At 34.8% G+C, this 25,801-nt stretch overlaps 1 protein-coding gene across 10 annotated transcripts in view; it reads left to right on the top strand.

Moving 5' to 3' along the window:
- Positions 1 to 19,505, top strand: part of SCEL (sciellin) — a 94,246-nt gene extending 74,741 nt beyond the window's left edge. For 9 of the 10 annotated variants that reach the window (XM_079138967.1, XM_079138971.1, XM_079138966.1 and 6 more), the window contains 7 exons: positions 4,202 to 4,264; positions 6,525 to 6,617; positions 7,521 to 7,592; positions 11,486 to 11,560; positions 15,439 to 15,547; positions 17,546 to 17,648; positions 19,213 to 19,505. In XM_079138967.1, the coding sequence (XP_078995093.1) occupies positions 4,202 to 4,264; positions 6,525 to 6,617; positions 7,521 to 7,592; positions 11,486 to 11,560; positions 15,439 to 15,547; positions 17,546 to 17,648; positions 19,213 to 19,229 (532 nt within the window). In that variant the 3' untranslated portion in view covers positions 19,230 to 19,505. The remainder of the gene's footprint in view (positions 1 to 4,201; positions 4,265 to 6,524; positions 6,618 to 7,520; positions 7,593 to 11,485; positions 11,561 to 15,438; positions 15,548 to 17,545; positions 17,649 to 19,212) is intronic. The other variant, XM_079138972.1, reaches the window with a different exon arrangement.
- The last annotated feature ends 6,296 nt before the right edge of the window (positions 19,506 to 25,801 follow it).

The following is a 25,801-nucleotide window of genomic DNA, read 5'->3' as shown; positions in this document are numbered from 1 at the left end:
AATAATCGCAGTGAACCACAGTGAACAAGAGCCACTGAAATTAGAAATTATATCTTATATTTAAAATACCTAAATTGTCCAACTTCTCCATAGACCTCTTAATTTCTTTAATATAACATCTTTAAGACATCTTCACTGAAAACAATGTAAAAATAAGTAAAGTTGGGCTTATTTTACTATGTCAATAAATTATGGAATTATACCAGTTACTTCTCAGTATTCTATATTCCTTTCAGGGAGACAAATACTCCTTTTGAACTATACCTCAATGTCTAAGATTTAGTTCCTGGCATAAAAGAAATACCATAGTAAAATTTTTCTATGGAGACTCTTAATTTTTTAAGTGTGTGTGATGTTCTACAAAAGCAAATTAAGTTAGCTCTATAGAGAGAAACATACTGCCACATATTAATAAATACTTCCTACACTCACATGGGAAGAGAAGAAGAGTTAGGAGTGAAATAATAACTTTATTACATTGAAACTTATCCTAAGAAAAGTCTATAGCAAGAAACATGATTTCTTGACTCCCAGAAACTCCATTTCCCCTCTTAACCTGCTCTGTAAGGGAAAGCTATACTTCTTTTTTTGGGGGGGGGGGGGGGGGGGAGTACTGGGGATTGAACTCAGGGCCTTGTGCTTGTGAGGCAAGCACTCTACCAGCTGAGCTATCTTCCCAGCCCGGAATGCTATACTTCTTAATGTGGCAGAGGAAAATAAATTGCCCTGTTATAACATGAATTTTTTTGTATACTCAAAAATTGGCCTGTGGCTTTGCCCCATAGATAACTCCTATTTTCTCCCACACATTTGAAAACCCACATTAAAAAAGTATTACCAGTTGCAATGGTTTATATTTTGTTTTTTAGCAATTCTCTGAGTCTACAAAGAATCAATGATTTCCTCGAAATTAATTAAACTGCTCATAAACTATAAAATCTTACTTTTGCTGCAATTGAATGGGAAGGGTTTAGAATCAAGTATTTGCTCAAGCCTGCAGCATTTGGCTTGAACTTCTATAAAAATCTGTTTTTCACACTTTGACTCACAGTTCTTCATCTTTTGCCACAGTGTAAACGACACCATGAAATAGATGTGGTCTTAATAAAAACCAAAAATTTATTTTCACATCCTTTAACTTGGGAAGTATATGGGTAGTCTGAACTTCTTTATTGGATCTTCCAGTCTAGCTAATGACAAAGTGAATAACCAAGGCAAATATACATTTTGTACTTTGTTGAGTATCGGTGGAGTCGTCAGGGGATTTACCACCAAGCAACGCCCCCAACCCTTTTATTTGGAGACAGGGTCTTCCTAGGTCTTAAACATGTGATCCTCCTTCCTCGGCCTCCTGAGTTGCTAGAATTCAGGTTTGTACCACCATGCCCAGCTCATTTTGGGCTTTCCATAATCAGGAACTTTAGTTTACTTTAAATATTAGTACAGCTCATTCAGCTTAAAAATTTTAGCTCACTCAACCGAACTTGATATGTGGTACTCTTTAATGAAACAAGAAAAAAGAAAAAATTCTATGAAGCCACTAACAATGTGGTTTGTTGATTCACACTGCTTTGGGAGTATACTTTTTTGAAGGCTTATGTGGGCTCCATTTTTCATTTATCTACTTTAGTTTTTGGATTTGTAAGATTCTGGCTACCTCTTCTTCCTGAAGTTCGAATCCAATTTTTCTCTCCCTCAAAATAGTTACGGTCCAAAAGAGTTGAGTGAGAGGTGTACACAGAGCACAGATGCAGTATCTGCAGTGGTCTTGAGCGGAAAAGTGCCAGAGGAATTGAGGATGTCCACCATCAGGCTGAGAAACTAAAAGTAATCACCTCGCATGGGAGAAGCAGTCTGAATTTGTTAGGATTGCACTAACAAAGGATCGTAGACTGGATGGCTTAAAGATAGAAATTTATTTTCTATGACTTTGGAGGCTAAAAGTCTGAGATCAAGCTGTCAGCAGGGTTAGTTCTGCTTAGGCCAAGAGGAAAGAATCTGTTCCAGGCCTCTCTCTTTGGCTTGTAGATGGCCATCTTTATCTTGTGTCTTCAGGTATTGATGGAACAGCTACTCTGTGTAAGGTCATGTTAGACTCTACTCTCAAGTTGTAATAAAAGTGATCAGCTTCCTTAAATGTAGTACAAAGTTCTTCTAATATAAGCAGTTGATGGAGAACGACTTTCCAGGACAAAAGTCTGATTTTCCAAGATTCATGTATCCTGGTGATCTGTACCATGTACTGCTGCCATTCATTTGACTTTGTTGTTATAGAAAACTGGATTATGGATACTCCATTTAATTTTATTCCTTTATTCCTAAATATTTAGTGAAGTATTTATTATTAAAAACATTAAGGGAAGAATCATTTAGTGTCTAAGGCCATTAAGGTACTATAGCACCCCCTGATGCTAAGAAGGTAGCTCCAGAAATTGTTGAGGACTGTGGGTAAGGCAAACCCCAAAGCCTTCTGTCTCCATTTCTAAATTTGCAGGAGGTGAGCTGGGAGATTACCTTACATAGGTTTAGCTGTTAAGTTGAGGAATTCAGCTTAGAATTTTATATCATTCAGATTACAAAATCTAGTGATTTTGATGCTTCTGAACTGTTTCTGAAGTATACTTTTTATACATATCAATTGGAATATTGCTACTGCAATTCACATTAAAAAGTAATTTATTCTAGGGACTGATGTTGTGCATCAGTGGTAGAGCACTTGCCTAGCATGTGTGAGGCACTGGGTTCAATTCTCAGCACCACATATAAATAAATGAATAAAATAAAGGTCTATCAACATCTTGTAACTTTTTTTAAAAAGTACTCTAAATTTTCACATTTTCAAAAGCATGCTGCTAGTATTTTAAATGTAACATTTAAGTATGGCTATTTAATACTGCCTAATTTCCACAGTCTATTAATTGTTGATAGACTTCGATGTTATGTAAAACGTATTAAAATAAATCTCACTCCATATAAAGATGAGAATGTTTTATAGTATTCTTTATCCCTATCAATATTAATTTTGTGAGTACAAATCCATATACTCATTCTGGGTATTGTAACTTTAGTTAAACTCAATGTTCAGGGTTATGAGAAGAACAATTTTTAAGAAGTGGAATTAATTCCAAAAATGTGAAAATTTAGGATAGAAATAACAATGAAACATAGTCCCTCAAAACTGTGGAATCAATAGTGCTCACAGCTGCATTACTACACCTCTGTTATGATTTAAAGCCTATTCAGTTCACACACAACTGTGCTCATTGTGCCCTAAGTTTTATTTTTCTCACCATGACCTGTAAAATTGGATATTAGTAACCTCCTTTACAAAACGAAGCTTAAAAAGTTTATTAATTTGCCCAAGGAAGAAAGAGAAGAGATGAACCTCCTTGATCTGACTCCTAAACAATGTTCCTGTTCAGTAGGGTTCATGACAAAGCCTTTTCCAAACTCATAAACACACACACACAGCAGGAATTTTCAATGTTATACTAAATAAGTAAATAGTTAGTATGCAACTAACATACCAGAGAATATGGTATCTCATGAAACCATTAATGGAGACCAAATTAGTTTATTGGTCCTGGAAAATTCAGTCTTTCTGAGTCCCAGATGCTGTCCCACAGGGTTTTGTGAGATCTGAATGAAATCATGTAAAAATATGTAGTTAGAACTTTGTTACACAAACTCAGTGCTCGTTAAATGTTAGCTGATTGTGAATAAAAGTCAATGGTGTCTTTTCAGACAAGATTCCCCAAACCTTGCAAAAAGATAACCTTTTTTTCACTTCTCTCTCAAGTTGTAATGTACAACTTTCCTTTTTCCACCCCTCCCCCCAACCATGGTGCTAGGGATTGAAGCCTGGGCCTTATGCGTGAGAGGCAAGCACTCTACCAACTGAACTATATCCCCAGCCCCCATACTTCCTTTTCTTTTTCTCTTTCTTGCTTGCTTTCTCTTTCATTTGGTACTGGGGATTGAACCCATGTTCTCTGTTTGCAAAACAAGCACTCTACCACGGAGTTCCACCCCAGTCACACTTTCATATTTGATCCCTGGTTGTTGTGCCAAATAGCTGAATGTTCAATTTCCAATATCCCATACACTTGTAGATCTCAAGTCACAGTGTTTAACATTATGCACAAGGTTTAATTTGTTTATTCTAATATTTGCTTATTTCCTAAAATTGTGTTGTAACTAGAGGCCAGGACACAGAAAATTTAATGGAAGTAAATTCTCATATGTCTGAAAAAAAGAATGGAAGGTAAGGTTCATTATAATTTACTTTCTTTCTTATGATTTTGCCCCTGTGTGAAGTATGTAATCTTAAAACGATTTTCTGGGGACTTGAATTATATTATTGTATTTAAAAAGAAATACTATTTAATACAAAAAATTATGGTACCAATTGCTTAATAGATGATACAAAAAAATTAACAAAATTCTAATTCTGTTAGACTTTCTGACTCAGGCCTGCTGTTCTATTGCTTAGTGTAAAAGGCGTCATGGAAATTCAGAGTTCTTAATGTGGTCTGTGAAGATTTATTTTTACTTGCTGTTGCTTGGTAGGTCTTCAGAGATACAGAGTACACTCCGAAAATCTTTTCCTTGGATACCTTGTGCTAAAAAATGCACAAATTGCTCACAACCACAAAACAGGACCTAATTTTGAAATTTCTTTACGCCATAGAGTATAATGCCTTTAAAATTGTTATACCTTGTTTGCTACTACAAGGAAAATGAGAATAGAGGCTGTATTTCATTGTTATTATCAGTGCTTAAATTGGGAAGGAATTAATAACTTTTGCGTGTTTAGTAATTCTTCCTCTAATTGTGAAAGAAGACTAAAAAAGCAATACATTCCTGTGTTTTTTTAAAATTTTTAAAAAAATTTTTTCTGTACCTTCCTATGGTACTTCTGATTTTCCTTGTGTGTGTGTGTGTGTGTGTGTGTGTGTGTGTGTGTGTGTGTGTAAGAAGTAATATTTTCTGCAGATAGCGGGAAAACTTGGGAAATAGCGGACTCACATTTTCCCCCCAAAATGTCTACAAAAGGCTCTTGAATCTAACAGTTTCTTTCTATTCTCTTAATTCTCCAAATCATCTGCTGTCTTTTATCATGATCCTAAAAAGTCTTTGATAGAATGAAGGAGAATAAATTTTCATTAGAATTTTCATTAGGATCTGCTTATCCTGAAAACCCATTCATTATTTTGGGAATAGGAGTAGACTTAAAATTAACCAAATTCATTCAAATATTATTTGAAAGTTATTGAGGTTGGGAAAAAAAGAGTAAATGATTAAGTATAATTAACGAATTCCTATTTAATATGATTTGAAAGGTGTGCCAGTTTAATTTGGGTTTGTTCATGAAATGCAGTTCCATTAGAGGGATTAATGAGGAATTATTACAGTCACATTGAGTACTGGGCTTCAACATAAGAATTGAGGGGACCGCAATAGTCCATAATATATTGTTTTCAAATTCTTTCCCTCTTCTCTCTGTTTGTGGATTTTGCAAACTGTTGATTTTTTATTTTACGTTGCAAGGACAATGCAGACATATTTCAGTCTCACTGATAATCTTTGTCCTTTGAAGCTATTTTTTGTAAGTGGGTTTTATATTGTATGTCATATGATTTGAATATTTTTAAACAGTTTCAAGTTAGGTTTACTATTCCTGGATGATCATGTTAGAAAGCTAATAGTATTAATTCTACCTTTTCACTATTTAGTATCATTTGAACTCAGTCATACGTTCATGAAACAACGGCCTTAAAACCAGAGGTGATTTTCTGTATGTTGGAGAAGATATGTGAACAAATGTTCTCCTCTTCTTTAACAGCTTTCTGGAAATGGAAAGAACAGCCTGTTTGAGAATGATAAGGCTTGATTAAGATCTAAACTCTCCTGTAGGTTTTCATGTCTCTCCTATGTCAGAGTTTGCTAACATAGAGGAGGAGAAAGAGCTAAAATGTTCACTATTCTTGCATTAAGAATTTCTTCTGTTCCATAGGAAAGAGCAAATGTGTCTCCACTCTATGAAACATGGTGACAGTTTTAGATTAGCAGATATCTAGGTCAGAGTTCTGAAATCTTCAAAGTGTTGCCTTTCATTAAAAGCAAAATGGAAACTGGAATGTCTCAGAGCAACCCCTAGCTCATTTTCATTAAATTGATAAATTCTCAGATATGTTGTACATGGGAAGCTTTATAAAATAGCACTGCTGGTGTGAAAATGTTACAGGAATCTATTTCTGACAGTTTGTAGCCTTGATAAAAAGGTATTCTAACCTAGCATCAGACAATGTGGCATGTGCTGGTGGATATTCTTAAAAGTAAAGTCTGGTTTCTGTGGAGGGAGTGAAATAATTTATGTATTCTATGTGTATCTATGAAGACATCAGACAGACAAAGAGAGGTTAACTGTAGGTAAAATAAGGTTAATTGAGCAAAATCATGACAAAATAAAAAACTTCTAAGTGGTTTTGATTTTAAGTGCCAAATACACTTTGCTCTCTCAGGCTAGGTGGCCAAGTTAATGGATTCACCAATGCTCTGCACAATGAGTCCACGAGAACCACTGCCTATTCCTATGAAACCAGGAACAGCTTCAGGTATTTAGTTGATTGCGCAACAAACAGCAGGAATATTCTCCCTGGGTTTTGTGTGTGTGTGTGTGTGGTGTGTGTGTGTGTGTGTGTGTGTGTGTGTTGCTAGGATTCGACCCAGGTGTGCTTTCCACTGAGCTACAGCCCCAGTCCCTTTCATTTGTTATTTTGGGATGGGGTCTTGCTAAGTTAACTGAGGACGGTCTCTGACACTTCCTTTGAAATGAAGGTATTTCTAATTTTATCTGGGGGGGTTGTTTGTATATAACATAACACCAAAGTGTTATTAGCACCTTGGTTATTATTGGGACATCTGAATAGGACAGTATAAAATGCAGTCTTTCCTTAAAAAGTCTACAATTACAAAAAACCATGAGACTGTACTGTTAGTGGGTTTTGTTTTGTTTTTGTTTTGTAGTACTTGAGATTGAACCCAGGGCCTGGGGGCTCTAGGCAAGCAGTCTGCCACTGAGCTACCTGCCCAGCCTTAATTTTGGTATTCTTTAGCTAGATCTAGACACTTCCTTAAATCAGACACTGTCATGATAGTTAATTAAGATTTGCTTTTTGGTATGGGTTGGAAATATGAATGGGACATCAGGGAAGCAGACACTAAAAACACATAACACAGATATTGAAAATAATCTTCACGCTCCTAAACAGATTTACTGAGTGACCGATTTTCTTGCTAATACTCTGAAAGTAGGTCAGAACAGTGAAAGTTAAGAACAAGATGAGAGAAATAACAAAATTTTGCAGAACTTAATTAGTAGCATTTTAACATATGATTTCAAGTCTAGAAGGAGTATATAAGCATTACTTTTTACATTGAATTGGATAATAGCTTTATTGTTTTTATTATCCTTATAAATACACTTTCAACATGAAGGAAAATGGTTTATATTGCAGTTCCAATGCTGGGACCAGGCATGCAAGACCAAAGGACACTGTTGTATACACAAGGACCTATGTGGAGAAGAGGTACTGGAAATGTAATTCAAATATTTTGCTTTGTTTTATAATTTTGAAATGGTCTATGTTTAACTAGAGATGCCATCACTTCAGGACTTGCTTCTTTCACAAAGAAGACCACCTAAGTGTATTGAGTTCTAGGCATACAGTGCTGCATTTTCTGATTTTAAGTACTTTATAAATAATCATAGTCACTGGATGGGCTAAGTGATCATTTACTATAACACATGTATACATAATAGGATTATCATTTGAAAACTCTCACATAAACATATGTGACCACATGGTTTAAAAAGCTTTGTTAATACACAAATATTCCTATACTAATTTGAAGTCCCACTTTAATGAAATGGTTCTATCTATTGTTTACCTCCAATCTGAAATAAAGTGTATAACTTTGAGTAGGTGTATTTTGGTCCAAATTATAAGGAATCGGTGTCCTCTGAAATCTATTGATTGGCACGATGAATTATGAGGAAAATGTCAACTAAGGTCAAGGATTCACAGCCCATTTGGTTTTTAAGGAGTATGAAAACAAGAGGTGCCCTAATTGTAGTGTCATCTAATGACTGGGCACACGCATGCAGATACATGTGACATGTAAGAGGGCCTAAGCAGAGTATTCAGGTAAACCTTCTGGGTACAGGGGACCCTCAGGACTCCAGCAAAATTTCATACACGACAGGAAGTGAGCAATTTTCCAAAAAGGTTCTTCAACCCGTGCATACAATTTATCCTTTAAAATGTAACTTCCAAATTGATTTTTGTCCTAATCCACTTTTCATTCTAAGGTATGTTGAAGAATGATTTCTTCTCTCTTTTAATTAAAGATAAACATTTCCAAATAATTTTTTCACATATAATTTTATGTTGACATTTAAATAAAACAGAAAATATTATAAGATAATACAAAAACAAAATTGGCTATGATTTTATTAAATGTGAGGCATGTGCTGCCACCAATCTAGAACATGGGATGATAATGCTACCCGCACATCTACTGCATCTTTCAACCTGCTTCATAGCAAATTTTAAAATAAGAAGTAGTTGAAAGACATTGTAAGTAAATAAGTAGCATCAAAAAGTATTACAGTGAAAGCAAGTCTCCAAATACCGTAAAATAGAATTTAAAATTAACAGGCATTTCTTCCATATTTACATAATAATCTCTCACATGTTGTTAGACCTAGGGATATTACACCAATATGTTTTGCTTTCTAAAGAAATGTCTTACAGGAACTCATGCCAAATAACTGCAGTATTGATTTTCAAGGAAATGATGATTTTTCTAGAATTATGTGAATTCCATAAAACATCTTACTCTAGATATCTTGATATATTCAATAGGTGAATTAAAGAATATTAACTTGACTCAAGGAAGTGCAGAAACTAAAACATACTTAAATTATTTAACTATGCTGATAATAGTTAAGTATTATAGTATGTATATGTTTGAAGTTGCATCACCATCTTATTAAGTTACATTATACATATATACATACACATACATATAGTATCATTATAGTATTATATGTAGAGTGTATGTATACATATGCATACATATATACATACATAAATGTACATATATACATACACATACATATGTGTATATGTAATATACACTACGTATACATACTATAATACTAAAAAGTAAACTATAATCAGCATAGTTAAATAATTGAAGTATGTTTTAGATTCTGCACTTAAATCCTTAATATTCTTTTATTCATCTATTGAATATATCAAAATATCTAGAGTAAGATGTTTTATATATTTATATATACACACCACACACACACACACACACACACACACACACACATATACATACATATACATATATATATGTATACAGTGTGGGCTCTGGGCTAGCATCATCAACATCAACTCAGAACTTGCTAGAGATGAAAATTCTTTGCACCACCCCCCCAGACTTGCCAGATCAAAAGCTCTGCATTGTCATGTGTTTCTGGTGCACATTTAGTTTTCAGAAAATAATCACTATAAAAGATAATAGGTAACATTGTTGCGTGCCAGGTCAAGATTTTATAGGGTAGAACATTCTGGAAGGATTGATTTTTCTCCTACTTTAACTTAATAAGATGGTGATGCAACTTCAAACACCTTTAACTTCCCTAAAAGTTATACTGACAGACAGTGCAGTGTAGCATAGAGTCTCTAGAGTCAGATTTGAGTTGTGTCTTTGTCATTTACTAACCATGTAGTATTGTCAAAGCTATTCTCAGTTTTCTCATCAATAAAATAAACATGTTCAAACTCTTATTTGGCATTGAGGGGTAATTGCTCCATGAAGTAGATTTTAGTTCTGACAACAATCTGCCTATGGACAGTTTGGAGGGAGAGAGCTATTTCTCATTAAAAAATCCCATGTGAGGACTGTAGAATTATCACTTCCTTGAAATAGTAGGAACATGTTGCTTCAAATCCTAATGTATTCCCAGGTAGCATAAGTATTTGGGAAGGAATTATGAGGAGCCAACTGATTAGTTCATAACAGATTCGTCTCTAGGAAAAGTGATGTTTAGAAGCTGGAACAATCTACCAAATGAAAAGGAAAGGACTTTTAAAAATGTTCAACATCTCTAGTAATAAGAGAAATGCAAATCAAAACTACCCTAAGATTCCATCTCACCCCAATTAGAATGGTGATTATCAAGAACACAAACAACAATAGGTGTTGGCGAGGATGTGGGGAAAAAGGTACACTCATACATTGCTGGTGGGGTTGCAAATTAGTGCAGCCACTCTGGAAAGCAGTATGGAGATTCCTCAGAAAGCTTGGAATGGACCCACCATTTGACCCAGCTATCCCACTCCTTGGCCTATACCCAAAGGACTTAAAATCAGCATACTACAGAGATACAGCCACATCAATGTTCATAGCTGCTCAATTCACAATAGCCAGATTGTGGAACCAACCTAGATGTCCTTCAATTGATGAATGGATAAAGAAACTGTGGCATATGTATACAATGGAATATTACCCCGCCATAAAGAATAATAAAATTATGGCATTTGCAGGCAAATGGATGAATTGGAGAATATCATGCTAAGTGAGATAAGCCGATCTCAGAAAAACCAAAGGATGAATGATCTCGCTGATAAGCGGATGATGGCACATAATGCAGGGTGGGAGGAGTTAGTGTTAGGGTTAGGGTTAGGTTTAGGGTTAGGGTTAAGGAGGGTGGCAAGAATGGAGGAAGGAAGGACTGTACAGAGGGAAAAGAGGGGTCGCAGGGGTGGGGAGAAGGGAAAAAATAACAGAATGAATCAAACAACATTACCCTATGTAAATTTATGATTACACAAATGGTATGACTTTACTCCATGTACAAACAGAGAAACAACATGTATCCCATTTGTTTACGATAAAAAAAATTGCACCTACTTTTACTTTCATTCTAAATTACTCCTTCTTGCAAGTTTTCAAGTAAAAATAAAAATTTCTAGAACTTTCTCTAAAAGCTCATGTGTCTCCATTGCTCCCTGGGAATGGTGTAAGCGTATTTGCCTGCCTTGCTTGGGCTTTGTGCATTTCCTTTGTCTTGTGTTAAAATGCATGTAGTTTTATTTAGTGAACAAATGAGGTACAAGTATAAATTTCATGAAAAAATTTTGACTTATTTACCTGCTCACACTTGTTCCTATATTTCTCACCCTACACTGTCTTTACTTTCATGATATTTGGAGGTGTTTTGTGCAGCAACACTTCTACAGATTGAAAATAAAAAGTGTCAAGGCATGGTCCTGACTTGCATGGTCATAAAGAACAATAGTAATACAGCTGCATAAGAGATTATGTGTGTGTTTTCTTACAATCCATTGGTGTATGGATATGTACACAGCCTGACTCTTATATGTCCATATATGTTTGTTTCTAGTAAATCACCAAAAAGTGGATATCAGGAGACTATGTCTGGAAAATATATACAAACTGTTTATTCAACTTCAGATCGGTGAGTAGGTCTTTATTTACAAACATTGACGTATACATCAGTGTACACACACACACACACACACACACACACACATACACACACAAACCAATATACACATTTATATGTACATATATATTCTCATTATCATTTGCTCTGGAGATAACTCTCCTAATACTAATTGTTATATTTATACAAGAAGAGAAGAGAGTATAACTCTGCATCCAAGAATTTGCCTCTTGGTCTCTTGCTGTTCCTGATCTCTAATTTTGATGCACATTATTCCAAAAATCCTTTCCATGTCTTCCAACTGCCTTCCAGGCCAGCTCTTCTGCTGTGGATGATTCCCAGGAGTCCCCAGTCCCACATTATTAGCATCTAGTCTTCGTTGCACTACTAGACTGCCCTCAGCCCTCCCTCCTCATGGTTTTTCAAAGCTAGCTTGCTTTACAAGTTTACAAGCAGCTGCATGGACATACTACTAAGACCCACTCTGGGCCTAATCACAGTTCCCAGGGGCAGGGTTATGATGAGTATTGATTTAGTGCTGGTGAACTAACCCCACTCCAGGTTTTTGCTATTAGTGGTCTTCTATTGTTTAATGTTCAGCCAGGCCCCAAGGTGACACTCAGGAGTGTGTGGCCTGCAGATTTGCAGTGGAGTAAATGAAAATAATTAGCATTTCAACCCAATCACTGGAAACAAACTGTAATGCAAATCTCACCAATTTCTCTATAGTAAGGGCTGGAAATATGACTCATTGAAAGCAAGCATCTTATTTTATGTGTAGCATCAGCTTCCAATAGTGTTTGGTACCTAACAGGTAGGTACTCAATAAATGTTTTCTGAACACACGAACCCATGTCCCATTCACAAAGGGAAATATGGGTGGACCAAACATCAAAATTGTGTCCTGTTTCTCTGATGGAAGAAAGTAAATTAGTATAACCATTGTGGAAAACAATATAGAGGTTCCTCAAACAACTAAAAATGGAAATACCACATGACCCAGCAATTCTATGACTATATATTCAAAGGAAAGGAAATCAATATGCCAAAGAAACCTCCATGTTCATTGCAGCATTATTCATAATAACCAAGGTATGGAATCAATATAGATATCCAATGATAGATGCATGGAAAAAGAAAAGTTGGGATACATACACACAACAGAATATTATTCAGTTATAAAAAAAATGAAATCCTGTCATTTGTGGCAATGCCGATGAGCTTGGAGGACATTATGTTAAGTGAAATAAGCCAGGCACAGAAAGACAATTACCATATCTTGTCACTCCTATGTAGAAGCTAAAAAAAAGTTGGTCTCATAGGAGTAGAGAGTAGAATGGTCCAGGTTGAGGAGGGCAGGATAGAGGATGAATAACAGGTACCAAAATACAATCAAACAGGAGAATAACGTCTAGAGCTTTATAGCATACTAGGGTGACCATAGTTAACAACCATTTACTGTTTATTTCACAATAACTAGAAGAGAGGATTTTGAATGTTCCTAATACAAATGAATAATGAATATTTGAGACAGAAACACTAATTACCTTGATTTCATCATTATATATTTGTTTATATCAAAATATCACATCATGCCTGATAAATATGTAAAATTATTATGTGCCAATCAAAAATAAAAACAGAGCCCCTTTATGACAATTTTCCAAAACTGTGCCCATTATCAATGCTCTGCTAAGTGTCCTGCGTTTACATTATACTTCTCAAAGGAGTAAAGTATTCTATACAAACATTGGAACTATAGACACTGTCTAGGTAACAACAACAATTAAAACAAGCCAAAACTTTTTTCATAATCCTTTGGAAAGATCTTTGATCAATTGTATAATCCTTAATTGTAAGGACAATACCAATATCAGAGTTCTTCCTAGGTTCATATTTTTATTGCTAATGTAAGGAAGGGAAACATGCTTCATTAAAGTCTTTTTGTTAATATGAAGAATTGGAGAATTAGTCCTAAGGCAGTTCATGAAATTTTTCTTAGTTGTAAGTTCACGATAAGACCAGCAGGTCAAGCAGCTTTTGCTGTTGATTAGTGTGTAAAATTGGCTATGTCCCCACAGTTCTTATCTAAGCATATCAATCCCATTAGAAGTGTTTTCCCACCTTATAAAACAAAGACCAATTTCCTTTACACATTCATGTTGGGCCTTTAGAACCTGCTCCTGCTGAACGTTGGCAGATGGTCAATCACTGCAAATGCCCTCAGGGAGGAGCAACTCGGTATATCTTGTTCCCTCTGCTTGGTTCCTCCATCATGACCCCTGTAAACCCACCTTGAGAGCACCTTTATCTTCAACTCGTAGCTGTATGCCCTTTTTCTGACAAACCTTTTCTGACTCCCCCCAGCATTGGTTGCTTCCTCTTTCCTCATGTCCATGCCACGCTGCCATCACTGAATCACATGTCTGGCTTCCCCAACGGAAAGAGCTTCTCATGGGAGGACGCCATCTTGCACTTTCTGTATTTCTAGTTCCTAGCTCAGTGCCTGTGGAATAGACAGCAGATATAAAGCACTTATTTTCTGCTTCTGAACTGCTTATGGTCATAAGTGGGAAATTTCGGTGTGTATGCACATACATCTGTATATGCATGGGTTATTCATAGTGAAATATTTGCCTGGTACATGTAAGTGAGTAGTTAGAGAATGAAGTGAAGGAGTGAATATTTACTTATGTACATAGGCATTAGCAAGCAATTTCTAGAATGACTAAAATATAAAATCAGAAAAAGTTTATCTACTTTAATTCCTTTCTTCTCTGGCTTTCTCTTCCTCCTATTTTCCCTCTTCTCTGCTTCACTCATGGGCTTGATGATACTATAATGACTCCTATGCATGACGTAGCTCATTTCAACACAAGGAGCCCAGTAGGCCTCACAGGCAGGCCGAAAATGCTGGGATCACACTGTATTCAAAGTCACTCACTGGCTGCATGACAGTAGTAATTTACTTACCCTTCTCTGCCCCAGTTCCCTTTCTATAAAATGATGCTAAAAATAACAATACTGGCTTCTCAGTAATGTAAAGAGTAACTGAATGCATGTATGTAGGACTTGGGAAAATGCACCTCATGTGCTGAGCACTATACAAGTATTAGCTATTTTTATTTCACTACCCATTAAATATCCTACTCTGGAAATATCAGTCCTGTGTGTTAATGCCTCAGATCCAGTAAATTCTACCAGGTGTGATTTAAGACACTCCTAAGACCTCTTAAAAGAAAAAGAATCCTTTCCTAATGCTCTGGCATGATCTAATTTTTTTTTATTCTATTGATTGCATCTATAATTCATTTATTATTGAATATAGAATATAAACTTTGTCATGATAGGGATCCCTTAATCTGACTCTTACCATGGGTGGCGATTCTAGACATTGGAGTCTTGAGTACTACAGACCCATCATTTTGTGAGTTTATAAACACACTCTTGAACGAATTTCTATTTTTGATCTATTGAATGTTCAAATGTAAAACATTTATGTCAATCTGCTGCATATTTTCCCCATGTAATCTGTAAACTGATATAGGTAGATTAATAATTAAAAACCCTCTTGTAGCTCCAAGGGGTATTTATAACCTACTTCAGCAGGGGAACTGAACATCTCTGTCCTGCTCATATTCATCCTTGATTGCTAATGGTTTGATAATCTGCGACTTTCCCTCATGTTAATTTGTTAATTCTTTGACATCATTTTAGGGGTAACTAGAAAAACAGTTCTATTACTAGAATAAGTAAACTCTGAACTTTTCTTGCATTTACTGTGGTTTCTTAAAGTAACATACTATTTCTACATGACTTCATAGGGAATACCTCTGTCTTTAATATGTAGCAGATTTCTTTTTAATTTTTAATTGCTTTTGTCTCTATAGGTCAGTCATCGAAAGAGATATGTGCACTTACTGTCGCAAACCCTTGGGTATAGAAACAAAAATGATTTTAGATGAATTACAGATTTGCTGCCATTCCACTTGCTTTAAGGTAAATGTGTTTATTTCACTTAACTAAATGTAAAATGGCATAATAACTGGAATTAAAATAATTATTTATTAAAATACTTGGAATGAAGTGAAAACTTTCAGAAGCTCTATAATTCACATTAATAATGCACCACTTACATATTTCTCAGAGCTCTGTAGCCTAAACCTCAAAGATTTGAAATTACTATCTTGGTTTTAGGCTTAGAGTTGATTACTGACACATCTATTCATTCTTACCCAAGAGATTTAAGTCTGTGAAAAAGATAAACACTTGTTCTTTTTATAAAAGTTTCTGCAGGATTTTAATAAATCACATATTGCATAAAATATATAATGAATTCAAAAAAGGAGAATAAACCGTTGAGAAGAAAGCTAGCAACTCTTTCATCATGAAATTAGGGCTGATGGGTTTAACAATTGTTAAAACTCAATCTGCTTTTCAGACTATGATTAATCGCAGTTAATTATGGCTTAATAAATAATAGTAGACATTCATTAGCATAGTTTTTCACAGTTTGCTTTTTATCAGCTATTTTTTTTTTCTCAATAATGACATTGGGTGGGTCAACATGACAGCTTTTGGTGTAACTGCCTGAGCAAACACTGAACTAGGAATCTGAAGACCTGACTTTTGGTTCTGCCTCTGCCACTAGTTATGACTGTGTGACTTTGGAAACCACCTAGATTTCCTTGGAGTGTTTCCTTACCTGTAAAATGAGGTAGTAGTTCACTAGACCAGTGGTTCTTAATCCTGCCTGAACATTATAATCATTTGAGATAATTAAGGGCAAATTGGGACCAGCCCCAGTAAAACCAAGAATCTGAGATGATTTGGGGGCATTGGTACTTTGAAAACTCCTTAGAGCTAATATGCAGTCAATTGAGAGGCATTTAACCAAACCTGTGGGTGGTTATTGTGTCGGCATTCTATGATAGATACAAATTATCTGATCCAGTCAAATAGACTTAATACTTGGTGAATTGATTATTTCTCCTCCATTTACCTTCAGATAGTAACATAAAGAAATCAGAAATTTGGTGCATTATTTTGAACAAAGAAAAACCCACCCAACAGAGTATTATACAAATGTAATATGGAAGATTGAATAATTATTTGATTATAAGAACATGCAATCACATCCTATTATTAAACATAGTCAATTAAATAAAAGTATATAACTCATGATTTAAAATTATTAGGAATAAAACTTAATAAAATGAGAAAGTTCTCATGATTATTGCTTTTGGTAAACAGGAATAATTTTCATTTATTATATTTTAAATGATTTGACAACATTTCCAAGGTAATTATAAAACATAACTGAGAATAAAAAGGTTCCCCACACTTGAAGAAAAAGATAGTTTGTTATGCAGCCATGGTAATAGAGAGCCATCTGAACTGATCTAAACATGTCAAAGAGATCAATGACAATTTGTTTAGTGAACCTACTTCTGAAAGTAATTAGTGCCTCTGCCTGATGTTTGGAATTCAGCCAATCATCAGTGGACAGGTCTAAAAGAGAGTCTAGCCCTTTCCTACTCCTGTAACCCAACACAACTCAGAATAAATTTCCCCCCAAACCTTGTAAGATTGGCAGTTTGTTATGCTCAGTGATGTTGTACCTGGACATCATAACTCTGCCTCATGTAAGCAAACCATAAATGTGGGCTTGTATTTTTATTTGAGTTATTAGGTATAACCAATGTAAAAACTGTTGTATCTGCTCCCTTGGGAGTTAAGTAGAAAACTTTGGTGGTAGATATAACCTGAAATGTACCAGGACGACAGAAAGAGGATATGAGAGTCCATTTGAAAAGTTTTCACATGGATTATAGACCAGTATATCTCAATTTTCCTGTGATGTTTCTTGAGGTTGCATTGGAATGATGCTATGGAAGATGGTCCTGAATGAACTAAAAAGGTTTCTCTACATTCTTCCTCTAAGAATCTTGACTTAATCTATAAGGTAAACTTTATATTTGTGCTTTCCTTCTTTAGTGTGAAATATGCAAACAACCTTTGGAAAATCTACAAGCAGGTGACAGTATTTGGATTTATAGACAGACAATACACTGTGAACCTTGCTACTCCAAGGTCCTGGGTAAGTGTCAGGATCTGTAAGGAACAATCACTTTTACTAACATTAAAGAGCACTGAGTATTGTTGAAAATGATGTATTGAAATAAAGTAAGATACTTTATTAATTATATTTAGTTAAGAATTTAACAGCATGTAGTTATACTCTGGTAATATTTTGTTTACTGGTAAAAAAAAATCAGTCAACGTTTATATTATCTTCTGATGTTAGATGGGACATAGATACATCTAAGAAAGAGGTCATTTATTTTAGAAAATTTCCCATTTTTTTCAAACAAAAATACATCTTCTCTGATAAAATGATTGTTTAAATTGAAGCCCATTTCTTTGAATGACCTTTTACATTTTCACTTGAATATATTTTTTTATCTGATTTTTGTTTGTACAGTAAATGCCTTGTTTGAGGGATTGAACCCAGGGCTCTTTACCACTGAGCTACATCTCCAGTCCTTTTTACTTTTTAATTTGAAGACAGGGTCTTGCTAAGTATCTTAGGACCTTTCTAAGTTGCTGAAGCTGGTCTTGAACCTGCAGTCCTCCTGCCTCAGCCTCCCAAAGTGACTGGGATTAACAAGTGTGCACCACTCTGCCCCATAATAAATGTTATTTTTAAATTAAAAGAATTAGATTTAATTCTTTATTAAATATACCATTTAAATATGTTTTAACAATATAGGTCAAATATTAGTAAAATTTAGACTCATAGGTGACAGTGATAATGTGAGAAAGACGTTTATCTTCAATTAACATTTTCTACAAACTAAGTGTGAAATGTTTAAAAGCAGATGAGCACAGGACATAAGTTATCAAAATAAAGTTCTCTGACACTTGATCAATTTTTACAAGCCAGTATCTATATTTTTAGATTTAATAATAAGTAGATAACATAACCAAAATGATATTGAAGAGAAGGTGAACAACACTTTTTTCCTTGTCTTGTTGACACAGTGAATGAAAGAGGAACATTTGGGATTCCTACATGGAATCCAAAGTACAGAGCTTAAAGACAAATGTGTGAGCTTAATGAGCTATTGGGAGGCTACATCTGGAAAATGCTCTGAAAAATATTCAGAAACCCACGTTCCATCAGGCTGCAGAATCAATTACAAGAATAAACCTAATTATATTCATGCTTATTCTATTTTCTGCTTTCCCAAGACAGCTCTCATATTTGCTTTTCTTTCTAATTTAGCAGCCTTATCGTGATCCAACATTATTTCATTGGTCTTGATATGCATGGTGGTGGCTCTAGAACTTTGTCTCTTGGGCGTCCAAGACACATTAGGGGGGTATGGTTACTCAAAGACTGAGACCTCCCTGCCTGTGTGCATTTCATAGGCACTGCATCTTTTATAGTACATATAAGTTGCCAAGATGACTCTCAGACATTTTATGATGTGCATATCTGATATCTGGTACTTCACGTATGGGACATCGATGAATTCAGGAGTAGAAAGAAAAGTGGAATGCCTAATCCACCACTCTCCCTGGGATGAAGGATTGTTTTAGTTATGGGCTTATTTTTGTGCTGATTTGTATATTTAACTGTTTTTTAATTTTTTTTTCAGCAAAATGGACTCAGTGATACTGGCACATGGAAATCAAAATGAAAAATATTCATTAAGAAATTAAAAGTTATAAGTTTTGTTTTGAGAATATGTAATCTAGAAAAGCTTTTAGACTGAAGATTAATTCTTGTATAAAATCAACAAGTCTGCTATTGCATAAATAATATAATTCCCCTAAGTAAGGTCATATACATAAAAAGAACCACCTGGTATCTGGCTAGATTTAGTGATTAAAAAAAAATCCGGGTGGTTCTAGTAACCAATGTGAAAGGAATCCTGCATCCAGTGGTGTGAGCCCATAAGTTCATAAGTTCGCTGTGCATCATGGTTTCAATTATAACCAAATTTCTAATTTTTCCCTTTATTCCCCTAAGAATTTGGATTCACAGGCATTATTAACATCTTGACAAATACACTACAGGAAGTAACATATGCTTCCTTTTTCTGAAAAAGAAATGCTGATAGAAATTTTCTTATAAAGTTTTGCACAAAGATAACATACAAAGTTATATGAACCTTAGAGAATCATTTAACCTTTCCAAATCTCTGTGACATTATTTGTAACATGAAGGGCATAGGACAAAATGACTTCTAAGGTCCCTTTTTGCTTCCCTGGTTCTCTGATTCTATAAGTTTGGGTTTGCTTGCTAGAAATATGTCAGTATGTGTTTTTGTTAAACTACACAGGTCATATGAACAATTTGACCTTAGTGTCATCCTTCCGTTTATCAGCATTTTTATAGACTATTTTAGAAAGGAAATAGATTTATAGATAATAGGTAAAATCATATAACATGTATAGTTAACATACTAAAATTTGTTAAATTTTCTTTGCATGCATTTCAAAATCTGGGTATATAAATAATCTATGAGAAGTAATTGCTATAGATTACAAACACATTACCTGTATATCTATTATGTAGAACTTTGTATTTACAGAAAGCTTATACAAATAAAATGAGCTATCAGTTATGCAGAATTTTTTGTGGACTGTCTATAAATGTTATTCACTAACAAGTTTTGTCAATTATACTGATCATAATGTCTTACATTCTATGATGTGCTGTTATTTTTTTTTCAATTGCTTAAGCTATAGCTTTTATTTTCAAAGAACATTTTCTGAAGGAATTGCAAACCCAATCACATGAGAAATTAGTATTTATGAGAAATTGAATTTATAAACTTTTATAGACACATTGCAACTGTTTCTTGAAGGGAGGTAAACTGAAGTACAGGTAGAATTCTAGGGAGGTTTTTAAGTGGTTTTGAGAAACTGATACAAACAAGGGAGGTTAAAAGATGACCATGTAAAATGCAAATGGTGATAAATTCAAAGAGTGATTGCCTTGTGTAATAATTTCATGCATCTGTCCCTCTTAGAGTCTGTTCCACAAAGTGTTAAACACAAAGTGCTTATCAAAATACAGCAATGTATAATTGTCCTATGGAGAGAGAGCCAGAAAAAACAATTAATAATAATTTGATATTCATTAATTCATGCTTGATGAGAAGCAGTGGTAATTGAGCCATATGTTTTATTGTTCTTTTATTACATGCTATCAGAGTGGATCAAAAGAAATAATTTTCTTAGAGTTGAAATTCACTGCAGAGAAGGATGGATGAAATAGCATCCCTGCCTTTTCTACAAAGTGTATTAACATCTCAATGCTTTTGTAGTAATTAAAAATCATCTGAATACCATTTTAAAGTATAAAAACCTAAAGGGAACACATTTCTCACTCTTCTAAAGCTGTTTTATGGATGCTTTCTTCTACAATAATGTGTTAAATCAAACCCAAAGCTGTAGTAAAAATGAAATAAAAATGAAGTGGAGAGAGAAGGGCTTCTGATTCATCAAGACCACTTCATTATGTCTGAGTTTATTATCACTATAGGAATGACAGACTCCTAAAACAATTTGGAAGATCTCTCTTTTTGCAGTCAATTAATTATGTTATGATTTGCATACTTGTCCTGAACACAATTACCTAAATCTAGGAGTACCAGGTCCTGAATTCTATTGCTAATTAAAATATGTCTCTGAAAGAGAAGTAATAATTTCATCATGAGAGTACCCTTTTAAGAAAGTTAAAGACAAGAAATACAACAATTTTAGAATTTTGTTCTGAGTTTGTTAAACTAGTGTGCACTTTTAATATAAGGCCAATAAATAAGAATTCATTCAAGAATCTGTGCATCTTTACTTGTTTGATTGCAATCACTCAGCTAGCTGATTGGGACTGATAGGGTAGTCTGGCTGTCACTGCTGGTGGTAACTTGTTTACTATGGGAGGTAATGGTGAATGTCTGGAACATTTTCCTGCTCAACTTGATTCAGAGCTCTATCAAAACAAGTGACTGATCTACATCATGGTGAAATAATAGTGATTTTTGTTTTGTTTTGTTTTTACTATGGAATTGTTATTTTGGTACAATGTAAATAAAGTGCTTTTAGAATCCCACCTATTCCACAGTACCCAGAGGGACCCATAAGTATGCTTATGAACTTGGGTGGGTTACTAAACCAAAATGGAATGGCTCTTGCTGAGGTTCTAAATCACCAAGCTGAAACTAAGTTATTTATTTGAACTTCTGAGAAGTCAGAGCAGAGATAATAGCCAAATCCCACAATAGGCCAATTTTAGGCAGCATGATTAGGAAGTCCTTTCTGTTTTAACCTTTACTATGAAAGTAACTTTGAAACAACCAGTTCACAAGTTTGTTCTGTTTTCTTCTCTCAGCCCTTTTCTGTCTATAAAGCCAATCTTCTCTACTCAGTTGATGGGAAATTACTCGTTCCGTTCTATCTTATAGAATGAGCTGTTCTCTGATTCTAGAATCACAAAAGTCAGCTGAGATCTTTAAGTCTATTGTAATGTTGTCTTTTGATAAGTTACACTTGGTAGAATTCATTTATACCTTTTAGATTTGTGTCATTAAAATATTATTGAATGTTATTTATTTTATGGACTGGTTTAAATAAAATTGAGACAAATATAGTCAAATATAGTCAATTAATTTTTACTTGATGCATTTCATGAAGCTTCAAAGATTGATTCAAAATGGAGCAGAGACTTAAATGTAAAACTGCAAAGCTATAAAACTTCTAGAAAACAGCAGAGAGTTCAACATTTCCTTAGGCTTGGCAGAGTTTTTAGATACGGTACAAAAAGCATGATCTATAAAAGAAAACACGATAAGTTGAAAGTTATTAAAATGAAAAACATAGGCTGTGTTAAAGGCACTGTTAAGAGAATGAAAAGATAAGCCACAGACTGGAGAAAATACCTTTTAAACGCTTGTCTTATCAGGAATTTATCCCAGAATGTACAATTAGTTCTTAAAACTCAACAATTAAAAAAACAATTAAAAAATGGAACAGACACCTGAACAGATATCTGAACAGATACCTCAACCAAAGAAGATATATAGATGACAAATAAGTGCATGAAAGATGCCCAATATTTGTCATTAGGGAAATGCAAATTAAAACAACAATGAAATATTACTACATGCTATTAGAAAGATTAAAGTCTAAAAATGATTATTAATATTCAACATTGGGGGTGGGATTGTGGCTCAGTGGTAGAATACTTGCCTAGCATGTGTGAGACACTGGGTTTGATTCTCAGCACCACATATAAATAAATGAATAAAATAAAGGTTTATAAACATCTAAAGATTTAAAAAAATTCAACATTAATATGGTATATTTGTCATAATTAATGAAACCATTATAAACCAATGTCCATATTTTATTCAGATTTTTCTTAGTATTGAATGTCTTTTTGTTACAGGATCCATCCAGGATGCCACATTACCTTTTAGTTATCATGTCTCCCTGGGTTCTTCTTGCCTGTGACAGTTTCTGACTTTGTTTTTTCTAGTGACATTATTACTTGAAGATTTTTCTGATGTTTTTTCCTCATGGTTGGATTGGGGGCATGGGTTTTGAGGAGGAAAATCACAGAGGATAGTGCCATTCTCTCTCTTCTCTCTCTTTTTTTTATATGTGTGTGTGGGGGGGGGAGGGTGTCTGGGATTGAACCCAAGAGAGCTTAACCACTGAGCAATATCCCCAGCCCATTTTTATATTTCATTATATTTTTTTTGAGACAGGGTCTCACTAAGTTACATAGGGTCTCATCAAGTTACTGACTGGCTCTGAATTTTCAATCCTCCTGCCTCAGTCCCCTGAGCCCCTGGGATTACAGGTGTGTACTACCCAGCCCAGCAGGATAGTACCATTCTTATCATAGTGAGGGGATGGGTTAGAGATCTGATTTGTTGCTGTTCATGTTGATCTTGATCACCTGGCTGAGGTAGTGATTGCCAGGTGTCTCCATCAGACAGTTACTCTTTTTTTACCCCTGCCTTTTCCATATTGTGCTCTTTGGAAGGAAGTTAATATGCAACGCCCATACCTGAAGAGTGGAGAGCTTTGCCCCATCTCCTTAAGGATGAAGTAGCTACCTAATATTTGTGGCATTCTTATGAATGGGATAGCTGTGTCTCCTCCATTTATTTATTTATTTATTTATTTAATCTTTTATTTACACCAGCCTGAAGTCATAGATATTTATTCAGTGCTTTGGGTTACAATTCTATAGTACATTATTTATTTTCCTGTTCAAATTATTCCAGCTTTGATCCTTGGGAACTCTTTCATTGGACTTCCAAGTCCCTTCAGTATATCTAAATCATTTCATGTGTGTGTGGGTGTTTGTGTGTGTGTGTGTATTTCATGCACTGTGCGTTTGAGTACTTCCTTGACACTAGAAAATGCTTTGGGCTTTTAAAATACATATTCTGTCCCTAAATAAACCTTTTCTCTTTATAAATTGACTTATCTTGTAATAGTGACAGAAAGCTTACTAACACAGTGACCTTTGCTGATGAGGTCATTCCATTGTCTGAGGAAAAGCATTTCATTATAAGGTCCTGGTAGAGCTTCTGAGAGACAAATATGTTTTTTGTTCTTTGTCATAAAGATACAGTTGACTTTGCTAGTTTGATTAATTTCTTAGTCACTGGACTCTCAGTCAAGGAATAGCCAACATATACCAATAGCCTTGGTTTTTCTAGTCTCTTCTCCTAGCACGGGCTCCACAGAAGGCACAGTGAGAATGTTGCCAAATATTTTACTATGGCATGATAAGAGTCACTAGATTTCCAACCTTCAATATTTGTTTTTTTTATTGCCCACTACATAAGTAATTAGCCAATGACATGTGTTTTAGGCTCTTGTTTGACAGCACCTGATTTCTAATACCATTTTCCATATACATTAGGGCACAACCAAGTATAACAAAGAACCTCCAAACTACAGTAGTTCAAAGATGAATTTTTCATAGTAGAACAAAAGGAGGTTCTATCCATGAAATTGCCCAGAGCATATTGCTGCAATGCCATCCTCCAGTGTCTCGGGTCAAAGCTGGCTCACCAGCTCCATATCAGGCCCCCAAGAGAAAGACATGGCTGTGATGAAGAAGCTGCCCCATTCCAACTGGCCACTTATATTGACCACACCTTACTCCAAAGAAGGTTATGATATGTAGTTTCTAGCTGTGCACCAGCCATTATGTGCCAAGGGTTTCATTACTCAAGAAAGGCAGGTGATGGATGATGGGAGCCCAGGACCTTGTGACCTAACCTGTCTCCTATGATGGTTAACTCATTCACAGGTGGTAATCCATAGCCTCCTTGGACTAATTTATTTGTATACTAAAGTATTATCATTAAATCTTTCTAACTCATTTAAAAAATTTTTTTTAGTTATAGATGACCACAATACCTTTTATTGTTTATTTATTTATTTATTTTTATGTAATGCTGAGGCTCTAACCCAGTGCCCACACGTGCCAGGCAAGCATTCTACCACTGAATCACAACCCTGGCCCCCCTAACTCATTTTTAATAATGTCTTTCCCTGTTAAATAAAAGGTTTTTATTTATATGTTCATTTGACTAGGATTCTAACCTGATGTCCCAGTTTATAGGATCTGGATATTAGAAAGTTAGGGGTCTGGGATCACCATTAATTCCATGATACATCCAGTTTGCTAGTGGCAAAACTGAGATTGGAACTTAGCATACTGAAGTCTCTTTCACTGTATATGGGGTTTTAAATGAATACAATAATCTAAAAATTATCTCCCTAGAATAGAATACTGTGATAGTCTAAGTCTTACATGCCATTCTTTTATTTGGATACTGTGGCATTTTATTAACTTTTAGAATTAGAGTGACACACTGCTAACTCCTACTTGTGGTTTTCATTTGTCTAGGTCAATTTTATGCCATACATTTGCAAACTAAATTCCATCCTAGATTGGATTTGTATAGATTTCTTCTTTCACAAGATACTTTTTGTCCTTTGCATGTGTCACTATTGAATTAGTTAATTTTCAGTCCTTTCAGAGCTTTTTAAGGCAGGAAATGCTTTAAAACATCAAATCTGGGGCCAAATAAAAAACTTTACTAAAGTTAATGCATACATGCACTTTTGCCTCCTATTTACTATACTTATCACTATTGTAAAAAAATATTTTAAAGTAGGATTACTCCTTTAAAATCATGTTGTTTTCCA

The sequence above is a fragment of the Sciurus vulgaris genome, assembly GCF_902686455.1.
Source record: "Sciurus vulgaris genome assembly, chromosome: 4".
NCBI lineage: Eukaryota > Metazoa > Chordata > Mammalia > Rodentia > Sciuridae > Sciurus > Sciurus vulgaris.
Note: the sequence above shows the minus strand (reverse complement) of the source record. Positions and strands in the feature narration are given on the sequence as shown.